The sequence below is a fragment of the Tyto alba genome, unplaced genomic scaffold, assembly GCF_018691265.1.
Source record: "Tyto alba isolate M040663 unplaced genomic scaffold, T.alba_DEE_v4.0 Super-Scaffold_41, whole genome shotgun sequence".
In the NCBI taxonomy this organism is placed as follows: domain Eukaryota; kingdom Metazoa; phylum Chordata; class Aves; order Strigiformes; family Tytonidae; genus Tyto; species Tyto alba.
Genome location: NW_024881317.1, coordinates 15,782,960 through 15,804,317, shown reverse-complemented (window position 1 = coordinate 15,804,317; position 21,358 = coordinate 15,782,960). Strand labels below are relative to the sequence as shown.

Here is a 21,358-nt window from a genome sequence, read left to right as displayed (position 1 = left end):
CACCAAAAATCAAGCAATCAGTGCTGGAGAAGCTGAGAAACAGTAACATCAGCCACCTGTGGCAGATGAGCCACATTTGTTATGACACTACTTTTGCTATGCTGATGGGAGTGGGCTGGCAGTAGCAGATCAGCAGAGAAAACAGGCACCGTCCTAGATCCAATGTGCACAACAGCCCCACGTTCATTGCACTTTGATCCAGGCCTGACACAAGTTTCTGCTTGATTCTCTCCATCACATACAGGAGCAAATTCCCCTTCTGGCTTCTTTACAACCTACTTTTTTGCTGGAGAAAAAAGGTTTGCTATGCTTCTGTATTCCTGCTTAGGAAGTGAAAAGTTTCACCTCTTGGTTGTGATGCTTTAAAAACATAAGAAAACTAAAGAGCTTGAGGATATATACAGCCAAAGTACCAATTAGTTTAAGATTAAACACTGCTCAAACTCTGTTAAAAGCCACAAAGACAAGAAAGTGACACAAATTTCTAGAGCATTAGCTCATTTTCATTCTCTTGTCCATGTGTTCAAATGAAAAAGAAAAATCTGTCTATACATATCTCCATATTCTGCCATCAAATGCCTAGCTGCAGCTTCCAATGCCACTTCCAAATTTAGCCATGACAGTGAAGAAAGGGACTGATGGATAAAAATAAGCCCAATCCCAAACAGGGACAATACAATTGTCTGGTAGTCCTTTATTATGCAAGACAAGGCAGGCTTCAGGATATGCAGATTTTGCATACAATCTGAGAAGCACAATATTGCCTTGTACTTCATGGTGAAATGAACAGCCTCCCACTACTGTCATCCATTGTCTATCATTAACAGAAGTAATAAAACCAAATCGGGATAGTTTCAGATTCTCTCTACCTAAAGTGCTAACAATTCAGAGATATTTAGCAGGAGGCTTTTAGCCTGTAAAAAGCAAACAAACAAACTAACCAGCCTCTACTTGTGACTTCAGTTCTCATATGCTTCTTTCAAGGTATCATAGCCTAAATATGAATATAAAAATCCAACCCGATACACTGGAACACAAGCTCACTCCCCCCCTTCAGTTTTTGAGATAAACTTCTGTGTACCATCTGCCCGCCTTTCACAAAAGACAGGGAGAGGACATCCTAGTATAGTAATGCCTGCAGCAATTTTGTTGTAACAAAACTGCCCAGCTCCATCACTTCATTTTAATCTCTTACTTTGGTTCATTTTTATTTCGTGGATGTATAGCAATAAGCAGTCAATCTTAATGCACTGATACAGATTTAATGAAATACAGCATACATTTTCTGCTAAATTTGGACTATAGTGAAAAAGGCTAAGCTGACAGCTACTAGCATAACTAGTAAGGAATCAGTTCTGATCTGACATCAAGCTCCAAAACAAGTTATTGGGATGACCAGCGCTAGAAAAATCTGTGCAGTTCATTAGTTGATTTTGCAACCAAACCATCTTTTAATGGTACTGAACATCAGGAAGATAGAGAAAAGTAACAAGTAAGCCATCACTATGTCACATTAGGGCAGCTCAAAATCACCTCCTTCTAATGAGAGATTTGAAAGAGGTGATTACAACCAAATGTCAAGCCATGGTATATTTATAGTTTTCCGGCATTCCCTTTGACACAGCAAGGCCTCTGCTCTCCTCCCTCACCAGCAGCAGGCAGAGGCTGGGAAGAGTCTGCCTCTCTCCAGCCCTTGTCCTGCCCAAACAGGAGAGTGCCTGGCAGTCAGTCTCAGACTGCCTGATTGCTTGAGCTCTCTAGCAGTTCTGTAAATCACACTAATGTATTTTAAAAACCAAAAACATTTTCCATGTTCCTGTTTTCTTAGTACTCAGCATTTGAAGACAGCACAGAACTCTAGATCCCAACAAGAGACCTGCTGTTAACTTGTGTTAGGTGGGAAATACAGCTCATTAAATACAAGGTCCCACTAAGAAAAAAAATGGTCACATAAAAAAGTCGCTACAAATTGTCCAAGCCTTAATCATTCAGACTTCTTTCTTATTATTACACTACTCAACACAGTAAAGTAAGTCATGAGTCAATATCTATCCTCCTCAAAACCAAACTTACATTACTCTTAGAGCAATGGGCCCGTATGCTTAGGCCAGTCTGAGGGTTTCTGCAATCAGATACAAACTGACAAGAGACTGACAGAGTAAGAGGTGGAGGAAAGCTACTTGTACAGCTAGACACTTCTGTACAAAATTATTTATATATAGGAATTATTACTATTTAATGGTGGCCCAAATTTAGTTTGCATTAAGGCATCTTTAATCCATTCTGTAAGTACCATTTATAGATCCTCAAAGACCTACTACTCTGCCAGAGCAGTGTATAAAAAGCTAAGAGTATACAAAATTCCAGCACAAGAAATATCTGGTAAGGAATCTTTATCTTGACCATTTTACTTTGCATTTATTTTTATTGCTTTAAAATGTTCATCTTTCTGAGTAATTTTACAGTTACTTTTGCTTTGGAGTACCACTAAGAAATTATTTCAAATAAATCCTGTTATTGTTTTGCTTCTTATTGTCATACTGCTATTCAGACATTGGGTATGGTAAACTTAGCCAACTTCTTGCTTGATTTTGGTTTATCAAAGTGTAAATGTGGTGAAATTATAGAGCCTGCCCAGCTTCCCTTTTTCATCTCCATCCTTAAGACAAATTAAATATCATCTATTGCTCTGAAATAGCTCTTAAAGAACAAGTTCTGCACCAAAGCAGCTGTAAGACATCTATATGTGCACTCTACTTGCTTCTACAAAAAAACTGCATTTCTGAACCCTTCTACACACATGATATTCAAATCACTTTCACTTCCGAATATTGAATTCTTTATTTTGTATTTCTTATTAGTATATCAACCATTACCAAAGTTAGCCAACACAGCAAAACATCTAAATTCCAAGCAAGCCAGCTCCCATACACATTAAGGCTAGAATCCTGCACTCTGTTAAGCCTATGTGAAACACAAAATCTTGTTCAGATGAGGATTAAGATCTTGTTTAATGCAAGACCCTGCTCTTGACAGCAGTTTCCTACTTTTTAATACATAAATATTAAATAATCAAGTCTTAAAGGTACCTCTGTCACAAATCATCTACAATCTCTTTGCTGTTCCTCTACTATTGCCCTATTTTACATGCAGATTTGCTATCCCCAACTCCAAGGTTCAGGCTCAAAGCTCACAGCTGACTTGCTCAGCTTCTACATGTTCTTCAGTCTTCCAAGATGACTGGGCCTTGGGCTCCCAAATGGCAGTGTTTACTCCTTGTTTATACAGAATTTAACTTTAATTCTTAAAACTTACGTTTTTCTTTCTTTCAGGTTCCTTTGCTCCCTGTTCAGCCTGTGAGCCTTCATCAGGTGGTACTGTTAAGCGTAGTCTACAGACATTCATCTGAAAGAAAAACAAAGGTCTGCTTTTAGGCTTAAATGTTACAAAAAAAAATATTTTAATAACTTGCTTTATAGAATGAACTGTACTAACATTCAGGTTTTAATTTACTATTTTCTACATTCTGCATTGGCTTTTGAAGGTTGGAGGGGTTTTTAGCTGGCAAGAAATAATTCAAGGGCATCCCCATAATTACATACTTGAAATAGCAAAAATCCATTTCAATCAACAACATGTTCTTATGTACTCATAAATGACATTGAGAGCTGAGATAACAGAACAATGAACATCATTTTCTAGTTTCTCAGTTTTGTTTGCAGACTTGGCATACTTTTAATCTTCAAAAGGGATTATTTAAAAACAAAGTGCATTCTGGAGCGGATATTTCTTTTCTGTTCAGTATATAACCAAGGATACCAAATATTGCAATTCCATTGAATGTGAATTGAATATTACTGAAATCTGATACGTACAAGCTGTTTGTAAAAACTAAGCTTCAAAATGCTTCAGAGAAAATTTAAGAGGCATTGTTTCCTATCTGATTTCAGAAAAGCCATTCTCTTGCTGAGGAAACAGGCCAATAGGGTTGATACCTTTCTATCCCCAATTGCAATTTGCCTTGCTTTTGGCTGAGAGATCTTTGGTGTAATGATATTTTTAAAGCAACACATTTTATCCAGGAAACTTGGTTAAAACTTTCTATTAGTCCTATTCATGAAACATTTTTGTGGAAAATAACTGTAAATCCTAAACAGAGCATAGCAAATGATGAAATGAGAAATTTGTCTCTCTAAATTGGAAGCTCCACAATACCTTCTTGCGAAATCCCAGCTGTCGATAGCAAACAGGGCTCTTAAAGCTCTTCCTCAAAATGTCCAAAATACCTCTTTCATGATTACTCTGGGTCATCACCACTGTTCTTCTATAGCCCAGCATTTAATCTGATCTAGATCTTCTCTAGTTTCTCCTAACTACTTATCTGCAGTTATGCTGAATGTGTACCTTCTCTCTGAAATACACCTTTCCATTGCAATTGCCCAAGCTCACAGCTCATGTCTTGGTCATTACAGCACTCCTTTTTGTATTGAAAATGGCAACCATGTTTGGCTCACAGGCACTCAGAGGAAAGCAGCAAAGTCCTTTTCACAGACCCCAAATTTTACCATTTTATAATTCAGTTCTTTCAACTGTCTCTCACATCAATTAAGCTAACTTGAGTTCACTTGCAAGGCTCTTCACAACACAACCTCCTCAGAGCACCACTATTCAGCATCACGACAAGGACTCCTGTTTCCCATTTCCAAACAATGCACCTTTTCAAACAACCTTTTTCTTCTTCCCAAACAAAAGCAGTTGGAAGAACTATCTGCAAATATCTACAGCAATTTCACTATTTTTCTTCCAGCCTTTCTTCAAATCTGTTGAGACAACTAATCAACAGTGTTTAAACTACTGGTATGATGTGAACTGTATTAAAAATTGCTACTCTGTATTGCCTTCCATCTTCCTCTCTCAGTTTGGTCTTTTAGATCTGCAAGGCCTTCTACCAATAAGGAACAGTGTCCTCAGATACAGATAAAGTTCCTATAAAATATGTAGCTGTGTCTGTATTATAAAGAATAAAAAAAAAAAGTCTGTAATAAGATTAAGTTTAAACATAACCTACTCTTTAGTCACATTTGTGGAGGCCAGTTTTTGTGCAGTGGGCTCCCCACTGTTAATTCACCATTCAGCTGTATGTTAGCAAATCCAGAGGAAGGAGCCACAGAGAAAGTGACATAAACCCCCCAAACTTGGTATAAAAGCAGTTTATGCTTTCATATTTGCTAAAGAATTCTGAAAAAATGAAATGCATTTAAAAATTATGAATCCTTGCACATTGGCTTTTGACACTGATTGACTGCTATGTTTGTTCTTCTGAGAACACCAGACTCTCCCCATATGCTGCAGAAGCTGGAGGTGCTTCCTGCTTACAAGTTAGTTATCAAGATACATTAATAATAAACTCCTCAACTTTGGGGCTTGTTGATTCATAAATTAATTAATACCACCTTTTCTCACCTATTTAATTTCCATTTCCCCCTGTTCTTTCTTCCCATTAGCTTAGCAAGGTTCTTTCCTCTTAAAACATGCCTGTTTACAACAAGAAGGGAAACAGAGTCTGGCATTCCTCCATGTAGACAAAGAATGACCAGACCCCTAAATAGGAAATAGAACTGAAATTGTGCTGTGCAGGAAGTGATAGATGAGGCCAACTTTTTCTTACAGTGATTTAAAATGAAGGAAAACTGGACTAAAAGAAATGAAATAACTGTTAGGAGAAAACATGAAAAAAATATCTAAAATAAATAGAAACAGATAGTGACTGCACCTCAAAGCCAGAAGAAATGGATTTGTGTATGATTGTTTGAAGCTGGCAAATGGCTTGTCTGTTAAGTCAGTATGGGACTAATTATAGCCAACATACTTATAGGTTCACAGTGCAGTGACTGTAAGTAAGTAATTACCCCTGTACCTGTGTACCAGTCAGTGAATCATGACTGCCTGCCAGATTACAGCAATTGTTTTACAGGGTTACTATGTAGGAAACTGCAAAAGCCCAGTACAGATGGCAGTCATATCATAACCAGGCTGGAAATACAAATTAATAACAGTAATTTGTGGAGACTAAAACCACAGTACAAAGGGTTGTTATCCTTTAAACTGTTTTTCTTGCCCTTCTCTTTTCACATTGCCTTCTCTATTACCCTCCCGAATCATTTCCCCCACCCCCCACTTCCTCATTTCCATGCTAGGTCCTTACTTTTAAAATACCTCAAATCAGTATCATTTATTTGGCAGTATTTCTGACACAAAATAAAGTTTTAATGCTATACTTTGCAGCCTGTTGCATGCAAATGCCAAACAGAGGGTGGCACTGGCAATCATCTAAGGATTCCAGCCTTGAAGTCATGTGGCAAAGTACCACCCAATTCCTCTCTAGGACAAACTTACACAGGCTGTACTCTTGCTATTGTTTATAACAATAAGACTTCCTCAGCATCCCTAGGGAAACAGCAACAAACATATAAAGTAGCCATTCACTCCTGCTCCTCCTGGGCCACAGCTGATGCACTCTACCTAAGGACAGAACTACAGACCAATCTGTTAAAATTCAAGAACACTATAGAGATTGGAAGGGAAAAAAACAGACACTGCTTTTTCCTCTAACCTCCAATAGCCATCACGAATACTGTACCTATACTGTTCTTGCCTTGCAGTGCTTCCTGAAGAGACAACACACTGTACTATTCGTCGGCAAATTTACTTGACCAAATGAATGAGCAGGCTCACATGGAAATTGCAGCAAGCCCTCCTCCAACAGCAAAACAGTGCTGCAGTGATGCCTTAAAATGGAAATGAGATCGTAACAGGAAGAGCCTCGACTCAGTGCCAAACAGTGGCAGAATAGTGTGCAACTGAGGATGAAGGAGTAACTTCCAGAAACAAATTGGGTTATGCAGAGAGCAAGCGAGTAGGATAATGAAAGAGAACTCCCTTAGCAGGGAAAAGGCTGTGATTCAATTTCTTTCAGCTGCTGACCAACAGTAAGAACAAGTGAGAAAGACCAGGGACAGACATGGCTTCCACTCTACCTTTATGTCATCGACACTCTAACTTTGTGAGTGTAAGTTTTAAAAAGATATACTGGGTAGAAGAACCACCAGATATCAAGTTTTCTACACTATCAGATTTTAGTTTGATTTGCAGCATCTATAGCTTTGGCAAGCCAACAATGTAAGTAACCTTAATTGTGCCAACATTTTATGTTCACTCCTGGCAGTTTGACACCAAAAATCCACAAGGGGTATTTCCAAAGCTCATCTGACATAATTTGTGAAACAAATGTGCAGACAGGAAAACAAAGACTGAAAGGTTCAGCCTGGCACAGCAGACAGCAAAAGTTTTGAGTGCAATGGCAATTAACAGGTGAAGACATGCTCTTTTAACAACTTTCTAAGAGGCTAGTGGGACAGCATAAATGAGAGCTACCACAATAGGGCAGTTAAGAAAAAAGCCAATCTAGCCAAGGTAAAACCACTACGAATTCACAGCCCAGATGCACAATCCAGATTCATGTTTACCATTGTACTCAAATCACTAGGGTGCAACTTAAAACAAATACAGATGATAGATTGAGTTTGAGTAATGTTCTTCAGCCTCTTCTTCCCTCTTAAAAAACAAAGCACCCATAAAAGCATTGATCATAGTTAACTATGTACCGAAATAATTACAGAGCTAGCATTAAAATAATAAGTGATGTTTTTATAGAATAACCAAAGTTACTACTACAGCGATAGAAAAATACAAGCTGTTCTACTAAAAACCAGTCCCATTCTAAGATTTTGACAGTACCCCCACAGGGAAGATGGGCTTCAGTATTGATCTAGCTTCAAATCAACTTTAGAGTTAACTTCACCTGAATTTAATATTTTTGATCTTTCTAATGTCTGATAATAAAATGGTTTGGGGATAACAAGTTTGTTGAGTAACTATCTGCTAACCTACCAGCTCAACAGCCAAAAATCATTCCCTTTGCCCAAGACCCAATGTTAGTTTTAGACTTTTGAAGGTGAAAGCAGAAAAGGAGTAGGTGTTTAATTTCAGTCAGTCTTAAAAAGAAAAGAAGAATACTTTCTTTGGTCATTTATCTGTTGATTAGCCTACTTCATTTATGAAATCTCTGTTATGGGATTCCCCACACAATTAAAGGGCACTTTTCCTGTGACCACAGGCACACAGGAAAGTGACACATATCTTTCATTTATTCAGCAGTTATTCTAACTGTCTTTCTCCTCTGACAACTCATGGTAAGGGAGTCACATTTCACTAAAAAAAAAAAAAAAAAAAAGAACAGCAGCTTGCCTGGCAGTTTTATTTGCAAATTAGGTTTTTACCAGTTTCTTTAAGCAAATGTATCAAATACGGTTCATTTTACACTGGCTCTGGGAAATATATCATGGGGATTAAAGTAAGAAAATTATCACTTAAACACAAAATCTCTTAAACTTCTTTAAGAAATATTAAACCAGGAAAATTTAACAGGAACACAGAAGACATAGGAAACATAAGTGTGATTTCCAAGGCATCTTAATTTTTCCACATACATGAGCAATTTCATTTTTATGAAGGCCAGGGATTTTTTCTGTGGAAGAGCGTGACGCCCATGTTATCGTGGCAACATGACATTTTTCATTGTTTCAATTATGAACTCATATTTTGGAGTTTCAAAACAATCACTAAGCAATTGAAGAAGCATCATGCTCATACAATTCTATTTCTTTGTAAGGACAAGCTTATAACTTATTTTATTTCTTCAGATGTGGAATGAGCACTCACAACAACAGCTGTGTGGTTACAGTAGAAAAAAAGGGCTATTTAAAGCCGTGTGGCTGTAGAGACATTCCTGTTATATCTGCCAGAGTTATAACAACTTTTTAGAAACATTTCCCAATAGATTAATACATCATTATCATTTATCCCATTTATGAAAATTAAAAAAAGCATCAGTAAATCATATTTCTGTATTTGAGGAATCGGTTATAGAAATAAATCACTATTGCCATCTAAATTATTATGGTGAGCTTCCTCACGATAAATAGAGACTGGATAGGCAAGTTCTCAGTTGTAAATATCAAGGCGCATTTCAAGGGGGGGGTGGGGGGTGGTCTCCAACACAAGCACACCTTCCTTGCAAGTTTCCAAAACAGCCACGGACTAACACTAAGAAAAGCCTTACAGGACACCCGGACACCCCGCAAGCTCTTCATTTCCCAGCACCTGCTACGAACGCGCAAAAAAAGATGTTCTCACACACCGCAAGATTCACCTGAAACCACCGAAAATAAGCAAGGAAAAACAGAAAGGGGGGGGGGGGGGGGGGGGGGAGGGGGAAGGTAGAGTTGGGGGGTGATGTGTCAAACCACCGCTTCGCCCCACGACATGGCCCGCGGGACCTCCCCACTGTCCGTGTCGTCGTCGTCGTCGTCGTCCCCCCCCCGCGCACCTTCCGCCGGGCGTCGCCGGACGTCCTCCGGGGGGTGGTGGCGGTGACGGTGAGCCCCGAGCTGTAGCGCAGCATCCCCGCGGGCCGCCGGGCCGGCGCTGACTGCGGCTCCCCGCGGCCGGCCCCGCCGCTCCGCCCCCGCGCACATGGCCGCGGGCGGCCGCAGGGGCCGGGCTGCCCCGGCGGGGGCGGGCCGGGCCGGGGGGAGGCTCCGCTTCGCCCTCCGCGACCCGCCCCCGCGCGACTCGCGTCCCTGCGCCGGCTCTTGGGCCCGATTTCCTCGCGTGGGGTGCAGCTGGGCAAAGGCGCTGTGGGACGCAGACCCGCGAGAAACTTGGCCTTGGGATACTGAGGTCCCAATGCAGGGCGGCGTTCCTGCTGCTCCCGGGAATTTTGGGCGTTGGGGGTGCAGGATGGGTAGCGGGGCTTTGAGAGGAGTCCCAGACGGGTCCGTGTGTCGCTCAGCCACCTCCCAGGCAGTGGAAAATGGGGGTTAGGGCTTGTAGGACCCCGTAGAGGCCACTCGGGCCCATTCGCCGGTACCCACCTCTGAGTGCTCTAACCGGAGAGTACTATGTGAAAGATGGACACTGTCCTCCCCTCCTTCCCACAGCTGCAATTCGTGAGCCACGCAGGCCTGCTGGTTCATTAGCTGTGCTGCGGAAACGGGTACCAGACCGGTCAGAAAGCACCCAGATCCCAGCCAGCCTTGGGTGAGAGGCACAAAGTCAGTGCAGCTCAATGTGCGAGGGATGGCGTAAGCCTTAGTGCCAAAGGTCCGCCAGAGAGGTGAGGCGGGTGGGCTGGAGGTAGCTGGCCCTGAGCCAGACTGCAGGTGTGGACTTCAGCATTTCAGATGCTTAGCTCTTCCGGGACCTGGGCTGAGGGAACGCCGTAACCCTACACCGCGGTACACAGGCCTGGGGCACACACATCTTCAGTGGCAGCCTTGTGTGCCTGTCATGAGCAGAACAGTCCTTGGTAATCAAAGGAGATGCTTTTGTTTGAAAGAAATTGCAGAACAAATACCTTTAAAAATGCTGTTAAAATAGAGTATCCTCTGTAATTCCTTTAAATAATTAAGAACATGAGAAAACAGTTATGACTTGCCTGTTACAATGTTAATGATACCTGTTACGATATTAACGATCATGATGGGTCTTGATTTGGAAAATTCTGTAGAGAGGGAAGCAATTTGCATTGGAAAAATGGAAACTGCAGTGAACTACCAGTGCCTCACCCTTTGTGTACAATGGGTCTGTTCTCTTCTGCCTCTCAGTTCCCTCTTCCCAAGGCAAGGTACTGAGCAATCAGCACAACAAGGATCTGAGGAAGAGAGTATTTCCTAGGTGCAGAGGAATGAATGAAGCATCTGCATTTAGTATTCAGCATCTTTTCTGGTGTTTTCCCAGCTACTATTCCCTTCACCACCTGAAAAAGGTAGTATAGCCCAAGGCAAACGAGATTGAACAAACACTTTGGATTTCTCTCAACTCAAGACTGGCTGCATGTTACATGATTTTTTTTGTTCGAAGGTTTCTCGTGTGTACAAACAATTGCATTTCTGTATGATTCATCCGCTGTCTTAACTCCTGGTTGCAGTGCTGCTTCCAGAGTGGGTTTGCAGCTGGAAAATAGGTTTATCTTCAACAACCTACTCCCTGAGCTGAGCCACAACAGTGGTCATTACTTGTTCCTGGTCATCCTGGTGAGCAGAAAGGTCTCAGTTTAAATTCTGGTATGCAGCCAGCTGGTGGCCTTTGTGGTTTCAGCTGTGAAGGAGTTCATATTCCGGTAAGATTCTCCTGGTTACTGAGATGTTGTGTCTTCTACACTTCATTCCCCTCTGGGAGGGTGTGTATGCAGGGCTGTCTAGTCACTGCAAGGCACACACAGAACTGCTTTTCTAAGATCAGGCAGAGAGACTAAACTCATGCCACACTATGAGAAAGGACCTCCCTTCCCATATGCTAGAGCATGAGAGAGTCAGGCACAACAATCGGATCTCTGGGGGAATTTGCCAGGTCTCCATCAACTTCAAGAATGTTAGTAATTTTGATGGAAATCTTGGTGCTTGATGGAATTTCTTGATGGAGATTATTGGTGCAGATGAGGAAAAGCCTTGTCCATGGATAATACAAAGACAGATAATACATAGTTTTCTCACTTTTGTCTACATTACTAGCAGCTCTTTCCATTTCTTGGAAAATAGCAGCAGGAGGTGTCTACCTGATTTACCAATATCTGTTTGAACAAGAGCATCTGTGTCTGGGCACATCCTCAAATTAATATCCTCCAAGAAAGAATAACCTGCATGTATGGTTAGTAGTCTGCTTTTTTTTGGATACTCTATGAATCACCCCCTTCCCTTTCCAAGTCAGCAAGCTGCACAAGTGTAGTAAGGAGTCTAATTTGTTTTCTGCCTTGCTAGTTGGCTGTGTATCCCACGCACCCACCCGAAACCTCTTCAGCCCTTGTTTTGGCTGTGTGGTCCTATGTGTGTAGTAAACATTTGAAAATACCTTATAATAATCTCTAAATTCTGCCAAGGCTCTGATGAACATGTAAAGAGAGGTATTTGTTGATTTTTAATGGTTTTGAGTCTCACTTACACATGAAAGCAACATCTGGAGTAACTTTTTCTCCAACCCAAAGCTCTGATACACTGCAGGGATTATGGAGCCACTCACTAGTATTGAGTGAACACCTGGTATACTCAGGTAGGAAAAGGAAGCTCAAGAGAAGATGTTGCAGCAGTATGAGACATATACAGAAGGGCTGCAAAAAAGCTCAAAGTTATAGAATTATTTTTGAATGAAGACAGGATAAACAGATTTGAGATCCTCAGCTTGGGCAAAAGACAATGGTGGGGAATGGCCAACAGAGATGTAGAAGATCAAGACCAGTATGCAAAAGTGAGTAGGAATGGCTATTATTATTTCCTCCTCTTGGGAACAATGGATTTGAAGTAAATAAGGCACTACATTTATGTCCAAAATTAAATTATGGCAGAGGATACTCTGATTATGAAAAGTATAAACGCTCTCAAAATGCAGCTGGATAAATTCATGGAAGACAAGCTGTAAGGGCTATAAAATATGAAGATACATCTACTACTGACTCAGGAGGTGTGTGAATTGTGGGTTTCCTTTCTTGATAGCTCTCCTATGACAGGACCACTGTCTTTTCAGCCTCAACATGACAGACTCCTCACCAATAATGGTAAAGGTGACAGGCTTCTAGCAAGCAACAGTTCTCTGCTCTGAAAGGAGCTCTCATGCCCAGCATCTGTCCTTGCCTGGGGATTTCTGGCTGCAGCTCATTACTCCACATTTGACATTCTCTCTCACCCCAAAAGGAGACTTAAGCCAAGAATTGACAATTCATGAGTCACTCCCTCTTTCACTCCCTGAGAGTTCAGGGAGAAATGTCTGCTTGGTTTCAGCTTGTCCCTGTTTGCCAGGACCCGTGACTTTACCCCCCTGGTTCTGATACAGTCAGAAGTAGATTTACAGCTCTTTTTCCCTGCAAGGGTCATAGTTCACTGTTGTGAGCATTTCATGCTGTCTGTGGTTTGGACATGGCACTCATTTACAGAAACAGGATGGGGGAATGGAAGGTAAATCACTACTTGGGAATTAGTTTGACTAAACAGTATTCTACTGATCTTTACAGATGGACAGGCTACACAAGTTACACACAGTCATGCAGACTGCTCATCGGCAGTATACAGTGTGGTGGCAGAACATAATCTGACCAGGATGCTGAGCTTTCAGTTCAAAACCTGCCAGTGCTCTGTGGATGCAATGATCCAAAGACACAGCAGGTTAATTACAAGACAACACTACAGTAGGAGTATCTGGAGCAACAGTTGTTGTGAAACAGCTAATACAATTACACAAAACCTGCAAGAAATTTAAAGTGTTGGCACCTTCATTTTTTTGCAGGCTACCTTGTTCACCACCACCAGCATTAGTGATTTTTTTTTTTTTCCCCCAGGAGGCCCAAAGATCATTATGCTGTGGGAAAAATGAAACAGGATGTCACAGAATCAACAGGCCTTTATATAAAAAGCCAATGGTCACAAGACGGGCAACAGAGCATACAATACATGGAGTAGAAAGTAGGTCTGCCCTCACAGAATAGCAGATCATAAAAGAATTCCTGTATGAGTGGATAGCCTGGTCTTACCTTAACAACTTGCCTAAATGTGGGCATGATAAAAGGCTGATTTTTTTTTTTTCTTTCATCAAAATCTCCTCTCCGTCTTCAGGCTAACTGCTGACAGAGTCCAGAGGAAGAAGAGAAGTTCCAATAATACTTGATCAACTGGAATATTAATCCTGTGGGATTTGGGAATAATTGCAGAGTTACAAATTGAACATGAACTCACACCTGTGGTCATTAAGGCTATAAAGTCCCATTTGTGTTGCTACAAAAATGAGGTGTGAGATGCTATAATTAACCTCTAATAGCCTTCACTTTCCAGGGGGATTAAAATCTATTCTGCCTTCATCATCCCTAAAGCATGAAACCCATTTATAGCAGAGATTACCAAATGGATAGATGCATGTAAAATATTTCAGAACCAGACTCAATAAGACCTGGGGGCTTGATCACGTATTTTTCCTCAGATCTGTTTCTTTTTTCTGCTAGCTTTCACCCTTGTATTCTACAAACACACACTTATCTCAGCATCATGTAACTCTCAAGACCTCTTTTTTGGGCATTACAGCTAGCATGAAAATTTTAGCCTGCTAACAGTCATAAAACAGCTTGTTAGGGGACACATATCAGAAACTAAGCCCCCAAATTCAGTAGTCATAGGTCTCCTTATATGCAATATACAAACAAATGCATAATACTGTACAATTCTTGCTTTGAGCAATATTTCATCTTTCACTGGCAAATACATCTTTGCTGCATTTGTAGCTACTGTGGTTTATAGTTACCCTTTTGAAGTGACATAACTCATATAGCTATCTGAATCTCCAGCGTAGTTTAGCCACAAGCATCACATCACTTCTCAAACCTATCTATTTAACTGTCTGCTGTCACTTTTACACTCTTGATAGATGGCTAATACAGGATTACTGCAGAAAGTCAGAGCCTCCCCTGCTGATTTCTCATATACAAGTCTATAATTAGGCATTGTCACACCAGGAGTTTGAAATGCAGAATATGTGTTTTATTTTGCAAAGCTGTCAGTAACCATTTTATGTGATTATTTCAGTTATGGTTAAATTTAATAAATTGAATAAAAGAATCTCCTGGAGTTACCTACAATAACAGATGGATTCCGTCTTTACTGATAATGTAGAATCACCAACTATAATTGCAATAAACGTTTCTTGTAATGTTTTCTGCTTTTAATTGTTGTCCTACTGCCTACTTAAAGTCCACCTTCCTGCTGAAGTTCTCAAAGTACTTTTTAACTATGTATCAATAAAATCACAAAATGCTAGGTAGCTCAATAAATAATACAAAGCAATGTGCACTATCATTTCATCTGGAAGAGACAAAAAGGACAAAAGAGAATGGGATAGTCACTCAAAGCCGTATCTGGGCAAGAACTTAGAGCAAGTCCATCAAATGCAATCAAGTAATAATAGTAACAGGATTCTGCCATGTACCTTTATGCACATATATGTACGTCAGTGTATTTCACACAGTTTGTGCACCTAGCAGTTAGAAAAATGAGGATTACACCTGGTACTATGATTTGCAGACTCAGACTGTCAAAAAGCATTTTACAGTGAAATAAAAATTACTGCTAAGATTTTAAAGAAGGCTGCAAAGCCCTAGAAGGGCATGTTTTTCAGGCAAAAGAGATTTTTAGCTTTATTTGGGAGGGTTCTCCATTGAGCATGTCTATAAGTGATAATATTTACACAGCTATAGTCATGGATTTTATACTATTAAATAAAAAAAAAAAAAAGCTTAGGTTTTACCAAAATCAACTGAGAGATACAAGATATATTGAGACCAATATAGGACAGTTTCATCTCATGAATACGTGGCCACATATGAATGAAAAAATAGCACTGTCATTTTTCAATCATGAATTCTTAGGGATTTAGATAGCACCACTTCAGATTTTGCTGAAGCATACAGGGCATCAATCCAGTTCTGATTCAGCAGAAAAAGTACCACCCCTTGATTCATCTTCACCATTTCCTCTTTCATGTAGGTCTCCCATTCAGTTAACAACTGGGTCACAGCCCATAGCAATGTGGCCTGAGACACACGTGCAATGCTGGATGCCTGTCATTCATTCTTCAGCAGTAGGTTTTGGTTTAGTCAGTCCACGCAAGCAGGCCAGTTCAGCATAAATGTCATGTAAAAATAATGCAGCAGAGGAGCAGCAGCATTGTTCACATAGGGGTGTGACTTGGACTAGTCACATAATTGAACTGGTTAAGGTAGGTAAGAGAGTAGAAAAGAGGCACGCCTCTTTTAAAATCATATTCTACTCCCTGGAGACAATATCAAAGGATAGATCTCTTCCAAAAGACTGATTTCAGTATTGTCATTGTGGAAGGAAATAAAGAAATTTTAGAGGCAGAAAAAAATTGTGGAGGGCAAGTTCTATAAGCGTAAGAAATGGACATACTTCAGGGAGTGGGAGCATTAAGGACAGGAAATCACTACGTGTATTTGACTGACTTCTTTTAGCTTACGAAGGGGAAGATGAGACACATTTCAGCTTTATTTCTCCGAAGGAAAGGAAACACAGAAGAGGAAAAAGAGGAAAAACTGTATTCTGCTTCAGTTCTACTTTATGATAGGAGGCCAGAATAGCAAGTGGTGGACTTCAGCCCTGCTTCAGGGCAGAGGATGATGGAACAACAAATCAACAAGGCATTTTGTCTAGAACATTTGCACAGATGCTACATTAGTTCTTGGTTGTCTGGCTTCCCCCTTGTTTTAGATCTGGTTTAGGGCCTCCATGTTCCCCATCTCTGAATGATACACATGGAAATTCAGCAGTTCCTAACGACACTACCAGCCCATTGTCAGTTCACACACATAGCTGGGACAGTAAGCTGTGCATAGAAGTTGTGAAGTACAAGTAGAATATATGGTTCTATTATTTATTTTCTTCTACATACTAAAAAGAAGCTTATTAGAAGACTTATAAAAAGAAAATAAGGTGGAAGGGGGGGTATTTTGACCATAAAATATCAGGTCATACTGACTCTTCATATCAGGGGACTTTCATCAGGAAACTTTGGTCCCTCCAGGTCCAAAAAACATTCTAGTGGACGTACTTGTATCCACAGTATAATGCAATTTTCTTATCCTGTCACCAAGAATTGTTTCATTTCCTCTGTGCATAAGTAATCTCAATAATAGAAAAAGAAGTAAAGTTATAATCAATACAGAAGATATTGTTGGGCTGAACTGAAGTAATTAAGGAGGGAGTGTAGGGAGGACTAAATAGTTAAGTGTACTTAATAATAACTCAACCACAATGACTAAATATTACTTGGGGAAATACCCCTCTAACGATAGACCCAGTACTAGGAAGGAAATGGATTCACACACCTAACTACTTATATATTTGGTCATACACTGTATCTGTGAACCTGGATGGCCACTCCCCAGATTTCCAGTGTGTCATCTTTCAGGCCACTTCAGCCCGGAAAAGGAGTATGTTTTTCCTTCACTTGCATATGGTGCATCATCCAGTTAACAAGAATGCAGCTGAGAGTAGCATTGTTCTGGGTCCTGATCACAGAGCAAGAGATTTGAATTATTCCAGAAAGGCACTTTCAAGAAATATTACAGACTTTGAAATAGATCAAAACAGTATCAGGGACTTAGACCAGTAGAGCAGGATTTCCTGACATTCTGCCTGCTTGATGAAAATGTGAAATCTAAATAAACCTGTGGCTTTTGCGTGACAAAGGCTGGTCTACAAGAGGAAGTAAATCAGTTTGCAAGATCATTCATAATTCAGAAATTAAAGTTTCTACTATGAAATTAAACTGTTTCTGCAGTGGAACTACTTCCACCAGGTTTTTCTCTCCAGAGAAAGACACAAAAAAGTAGTGAGTCCTTGATCAAAAGACCCTTGAAATGACTTAAGAGACCTATTCACTTCTGTAGGGTTTTGACTTATTCCATAAATTTATTCCAATCAGGTCATTTGGATGGCAGAAGTCTCCATAAAATTATTCTGCTTTCCCTGCATTTCAGGATGTGCCTAAACTTTACTGTGCCTAACAAAACTACTTGAATCCAAGGGAAATGCATGAAAAAAAAAAAAAAACGCAGAAAACCACGCACAGTGACTATATTATGACAAACTCTTTGCAGGCTCTGGAGAAGGCTGGTTCTCTTTCATATCACTCTTAACTCCGCTTTGTCTTACTCTTTCTATTCAGATGACTGGCCCTGTCTCTCATGATTCTGACATGCCTTTGTAAAAAGATTTCAAACCACGTCTGTTGATGAAGTCTTTAGTTGCCCAAATTAATTTTAATAATATATAATTTTGTAGATATAGATTTCTAAAAGGTTATCATTACCTTGAAAATTGAATTTCCCTGAACAATTAACTGCTATTCTTTCTCTTTCTCATAATTTCACCATGTTTAGGCATTTTGCTGCACTTCTGGCCTACCCAGATTACTTGTTCAAGAAGTTTATTTATTATAGGTTAACAAAGCACCATTCCCACCTCTAGAAATCTTTGACAGGAGGTACCTGAAAGCTTGAAAAGCTACCGGAGCGGCTGGACTGAGTAACACATGGGATTCCATTAGGTCACCTTGAGGTGACTAATAGGGCACATATCCTATAGCTTGCTTGGGCAGAATCTCATCTTCACCTGGCAGGGGGAAACAGAAATGCCATATCTCAAGAGATGTATTTAAATTCTTCCCTATTGCAAGTTTGTTTTTTGCATAAATATTTCAGCAGGGAAAGCGAGCACTATAGGGCTGCTGTATTTATTTCAAAATGCAGCTTCTGCAAGGGGTGTTTGTTTCCCTTTAGCTTTGTCTAACGCACAAAGATTTTTTTAAATGCACATAGACACTGTCACATGCATTACAGTTGATTACCAATGTCTTTTAGTTAGTACAACTTAATCTTGCTGATTTTAGAACTGCAGTGCTCTTCTAATGTAAGCAGGTAAAGAAGATATAAGAAGGGTATAGATAGTAATGAATGCTTAGAACAGATCTGTCTGGAACACCTCCCTGCTGCAGAACAAGAACAGAAAGACACAAAAAAATCACTAAAAGACAATTGTCCTACTTCTGCTTTCATTTTTGCTAGCATCTGTCTGATAATAACTGAGAAGTAAATGGAGGTGCTCTGGATATTAATGTGGGTTAATAGAATTAAAGTAGTACAAAGGAAACATCTTATTGCTTTTTATAATTAACCTGGAGATCCATTGCTGCCGCAGGTCACTGAACAAAGTTACTAGAATTGAAGGAAGAGATCCATACAAATAGGAATACAGGATCAGGTCTGGGTCAGACCAAATGGTGAGCTAGCTAGCATGGAATCAGCCAGAGCTATGAATCAGGTTTAACCAATGTCTAGCAATGGTCAGAGAGACACTGACAGTAGTCTCCGGTGACGCAACTGACACTAGACATGGGGGGAAGGAAAGGAGGGGATTTGCCTTCCTATGGGACCTTGAGAATTTGCCACTCTTGAAAACAGGATGTTAGACTATCACTCTGCCCCTGGAAATTTCTATATTCCTACCTTTTGGAGAAATATTTACCAAATGATTAATATAGTAACACAAGGCCCAATTCTCCTCCCTCTAAAATCAATACCAAATTCCCAGTAATTTTTATAGATGTTGCACAGAGGATATAATATATTAATGTATTAATAGTATGCACTGGATATATTGAAAACACCTGAGGGTTGTTAATTTTCTAGCTTGTTTTGAATACATCATTTGGGGAAGCAACAAACACTTTAGAAATCTTCAATCCACTGTCCTATGACACACAGTGTACTTTTGCTAAAGCATTAGAATGAAAAGTACACCAAAATATTCTGACAGCAGACAGGCTAGCAGACTCTTACGGAGTAGTTTTGGTACATTTCCCACTTCTCCTCATATGACTGGAACTATGGAGTCTATGAATTTGGGGATTCTCCTGTGTGCACATTTAGTATTTTAATGAATTAATGAGAGAAAATACTGAGACAAAAAGATCCTATAGAATTAAACATTGGACAAAAATCATTGAAGTGATCTCCAGAACTGTATTCCTGCTGAGTATTTCTGTCCCTCTCCTTAGGGAGACAATGTTGAAGCAGATTTCTCAACAGAATATTTGTTTTTTTTTTCCTTGGCTTATGCAAGGGAAGGTGGCCAAAATGGGCACAAATTGCAACAAAAGATGAGTATAACTAGAATGCTTTCTGCATCCTACCCAGTTGGCCAAATATTCCTGCTCAATGATATGCCTTTTCTGCATGAAATTGCTATAACCATGAACAGGATCTCTCCCTCAGATTTGGAATCATTTCAGTATAAAGGTGATTCTCTGACAGCAACGGAAGGATCTAGAAAAATAATGAGTTGAAATATATTTGGATATTTGGCTGAAGTTTTGACCCTGATGGGAACTTGACATTAAGTTCCACATCTCTGTCGGATTTTTGCAGAGCAGAACAATCACACATACAGATGAACACCAGCATTAAGGATACCTGAAATAATGTGGGGTTTTTGCTACTGGCCCACGTCTACAGCTTTCTTGAGTGCATATTGTCAACCACATAGCTTTAAGATGTTTGGAATCTGTTTCTGTATTGCCAAAATATCACTGCTGGCATAGTTCAAATGTTGGTTTGTTTCCCCCATCTATAGAACTTACACAATTTCTTCAGTTTTTAACCTTTTGTGGCTGATGTTATTTATTAATTTTCTATTAATACCACAGGTGTTTGGCATAGTTTCCATAGACCCCATCAAATTATCTGGAAAGTTTTCAGCCTGTGGTTAGATTGCTCTTTGTCTGACAGTACCAGAAATAGCTTTAGTATCGAGGTCAGGTTCCTTGTCTACCTTTAAGTTAGCATGTTTGGGTACCAGCAACTACTTTGCAAGAACACCACAAAGGTTATAGTTCACTGACTTACCCTGTTAATGTAGATATAACTTGAATTCCACTGTTTCTCTATCCATATATGGTCTAGAGACTTACAATTGCTTTGGTTGAATGTTTAGCTGATCATTTTAATATCAAACCTTCCAAAAAGATTAGGTTTTCACTGTGTAGAAATTCTGAGGTTTCCCTTGTTATAGAACAGCATGATTTTGTACAGTTTGGTGATACAAAGTGGGGAACCCATTCAAGTAGAAATTGTGGTCTTGTTAATCTATAAAATTTTAGATTCCTAATGACATGGCAAGTGTAGGCCACCAGTAAACAAACCACACATATTTCATTACAGTTCATTCTGTCCTGTGTGAATTCTGGAAGGGTGGAGGAACTCTTAGGGCACACACTGTGAAACAGTGACTGTTCAAAACCCACTAGTCTGCAGCTATCATATTCTGCATGTCACAAACAGTATCTTTGCAACTGGGCTGGCCACTGGTGTCGACTCATATTCCAGTAAGCAAACATCAAACAGATCATGTTTTCAGTGAAATAGAGTCACTAGGGTCTTGTCAAGTCAGATGAAAAAAAGGGAAACTTCTGAGAAGTATCACAAGAAGTGTAAACACTCCAGTTCCCTAATGAAAGCATGAACATACCTGCTTATACTTTTCTTACACTGCTGACATCTTCATAGGTCAGTCCCTGAAGTTAGGTGGAATGAACTCAGGTCTAAAGTGGTAATGAAAATAATTTGTTTCAGAGTATGTTAAAATGTTGAGGCAAAAAACAATTTGGTTTTCTGATATTTTTCTGTCAA

At 39.9% G+C, this 21,358-nt stretch overlaps 1 protein-coding gene across 1 annotated transcript in view; it reads right to left on the bottom strand.

Moving 5' to 3' along the window:
- Nucleotides 1–9,586, bottom strand: part of LOC104358469 (myocardial zonula adherens protein) — a 59,590-nt gene extending 50,004 nt beyond the window's left edge. Inside the window, exons 1-2 of the mRNA XM_042804065.1 lie at nt 9,449–9,586; nt 3,316–3,405 (exon numbers count right to left, since the gene is read on the bottom strand). Coding sequence (XP_042659999.1) covers nt 3,316–3,405; nt 9,449–9,523 — 165 coding nt within the window. The 5' untranslated portion in view covers nt 9,524–9,586. The remainder of the gene's footprint in view (nt 1–3,315; nt 3,406–9,448) is intronic.
- Between the last annotated feature and the right edge of the window lie 11,772 nt (nt 9,587–21,358).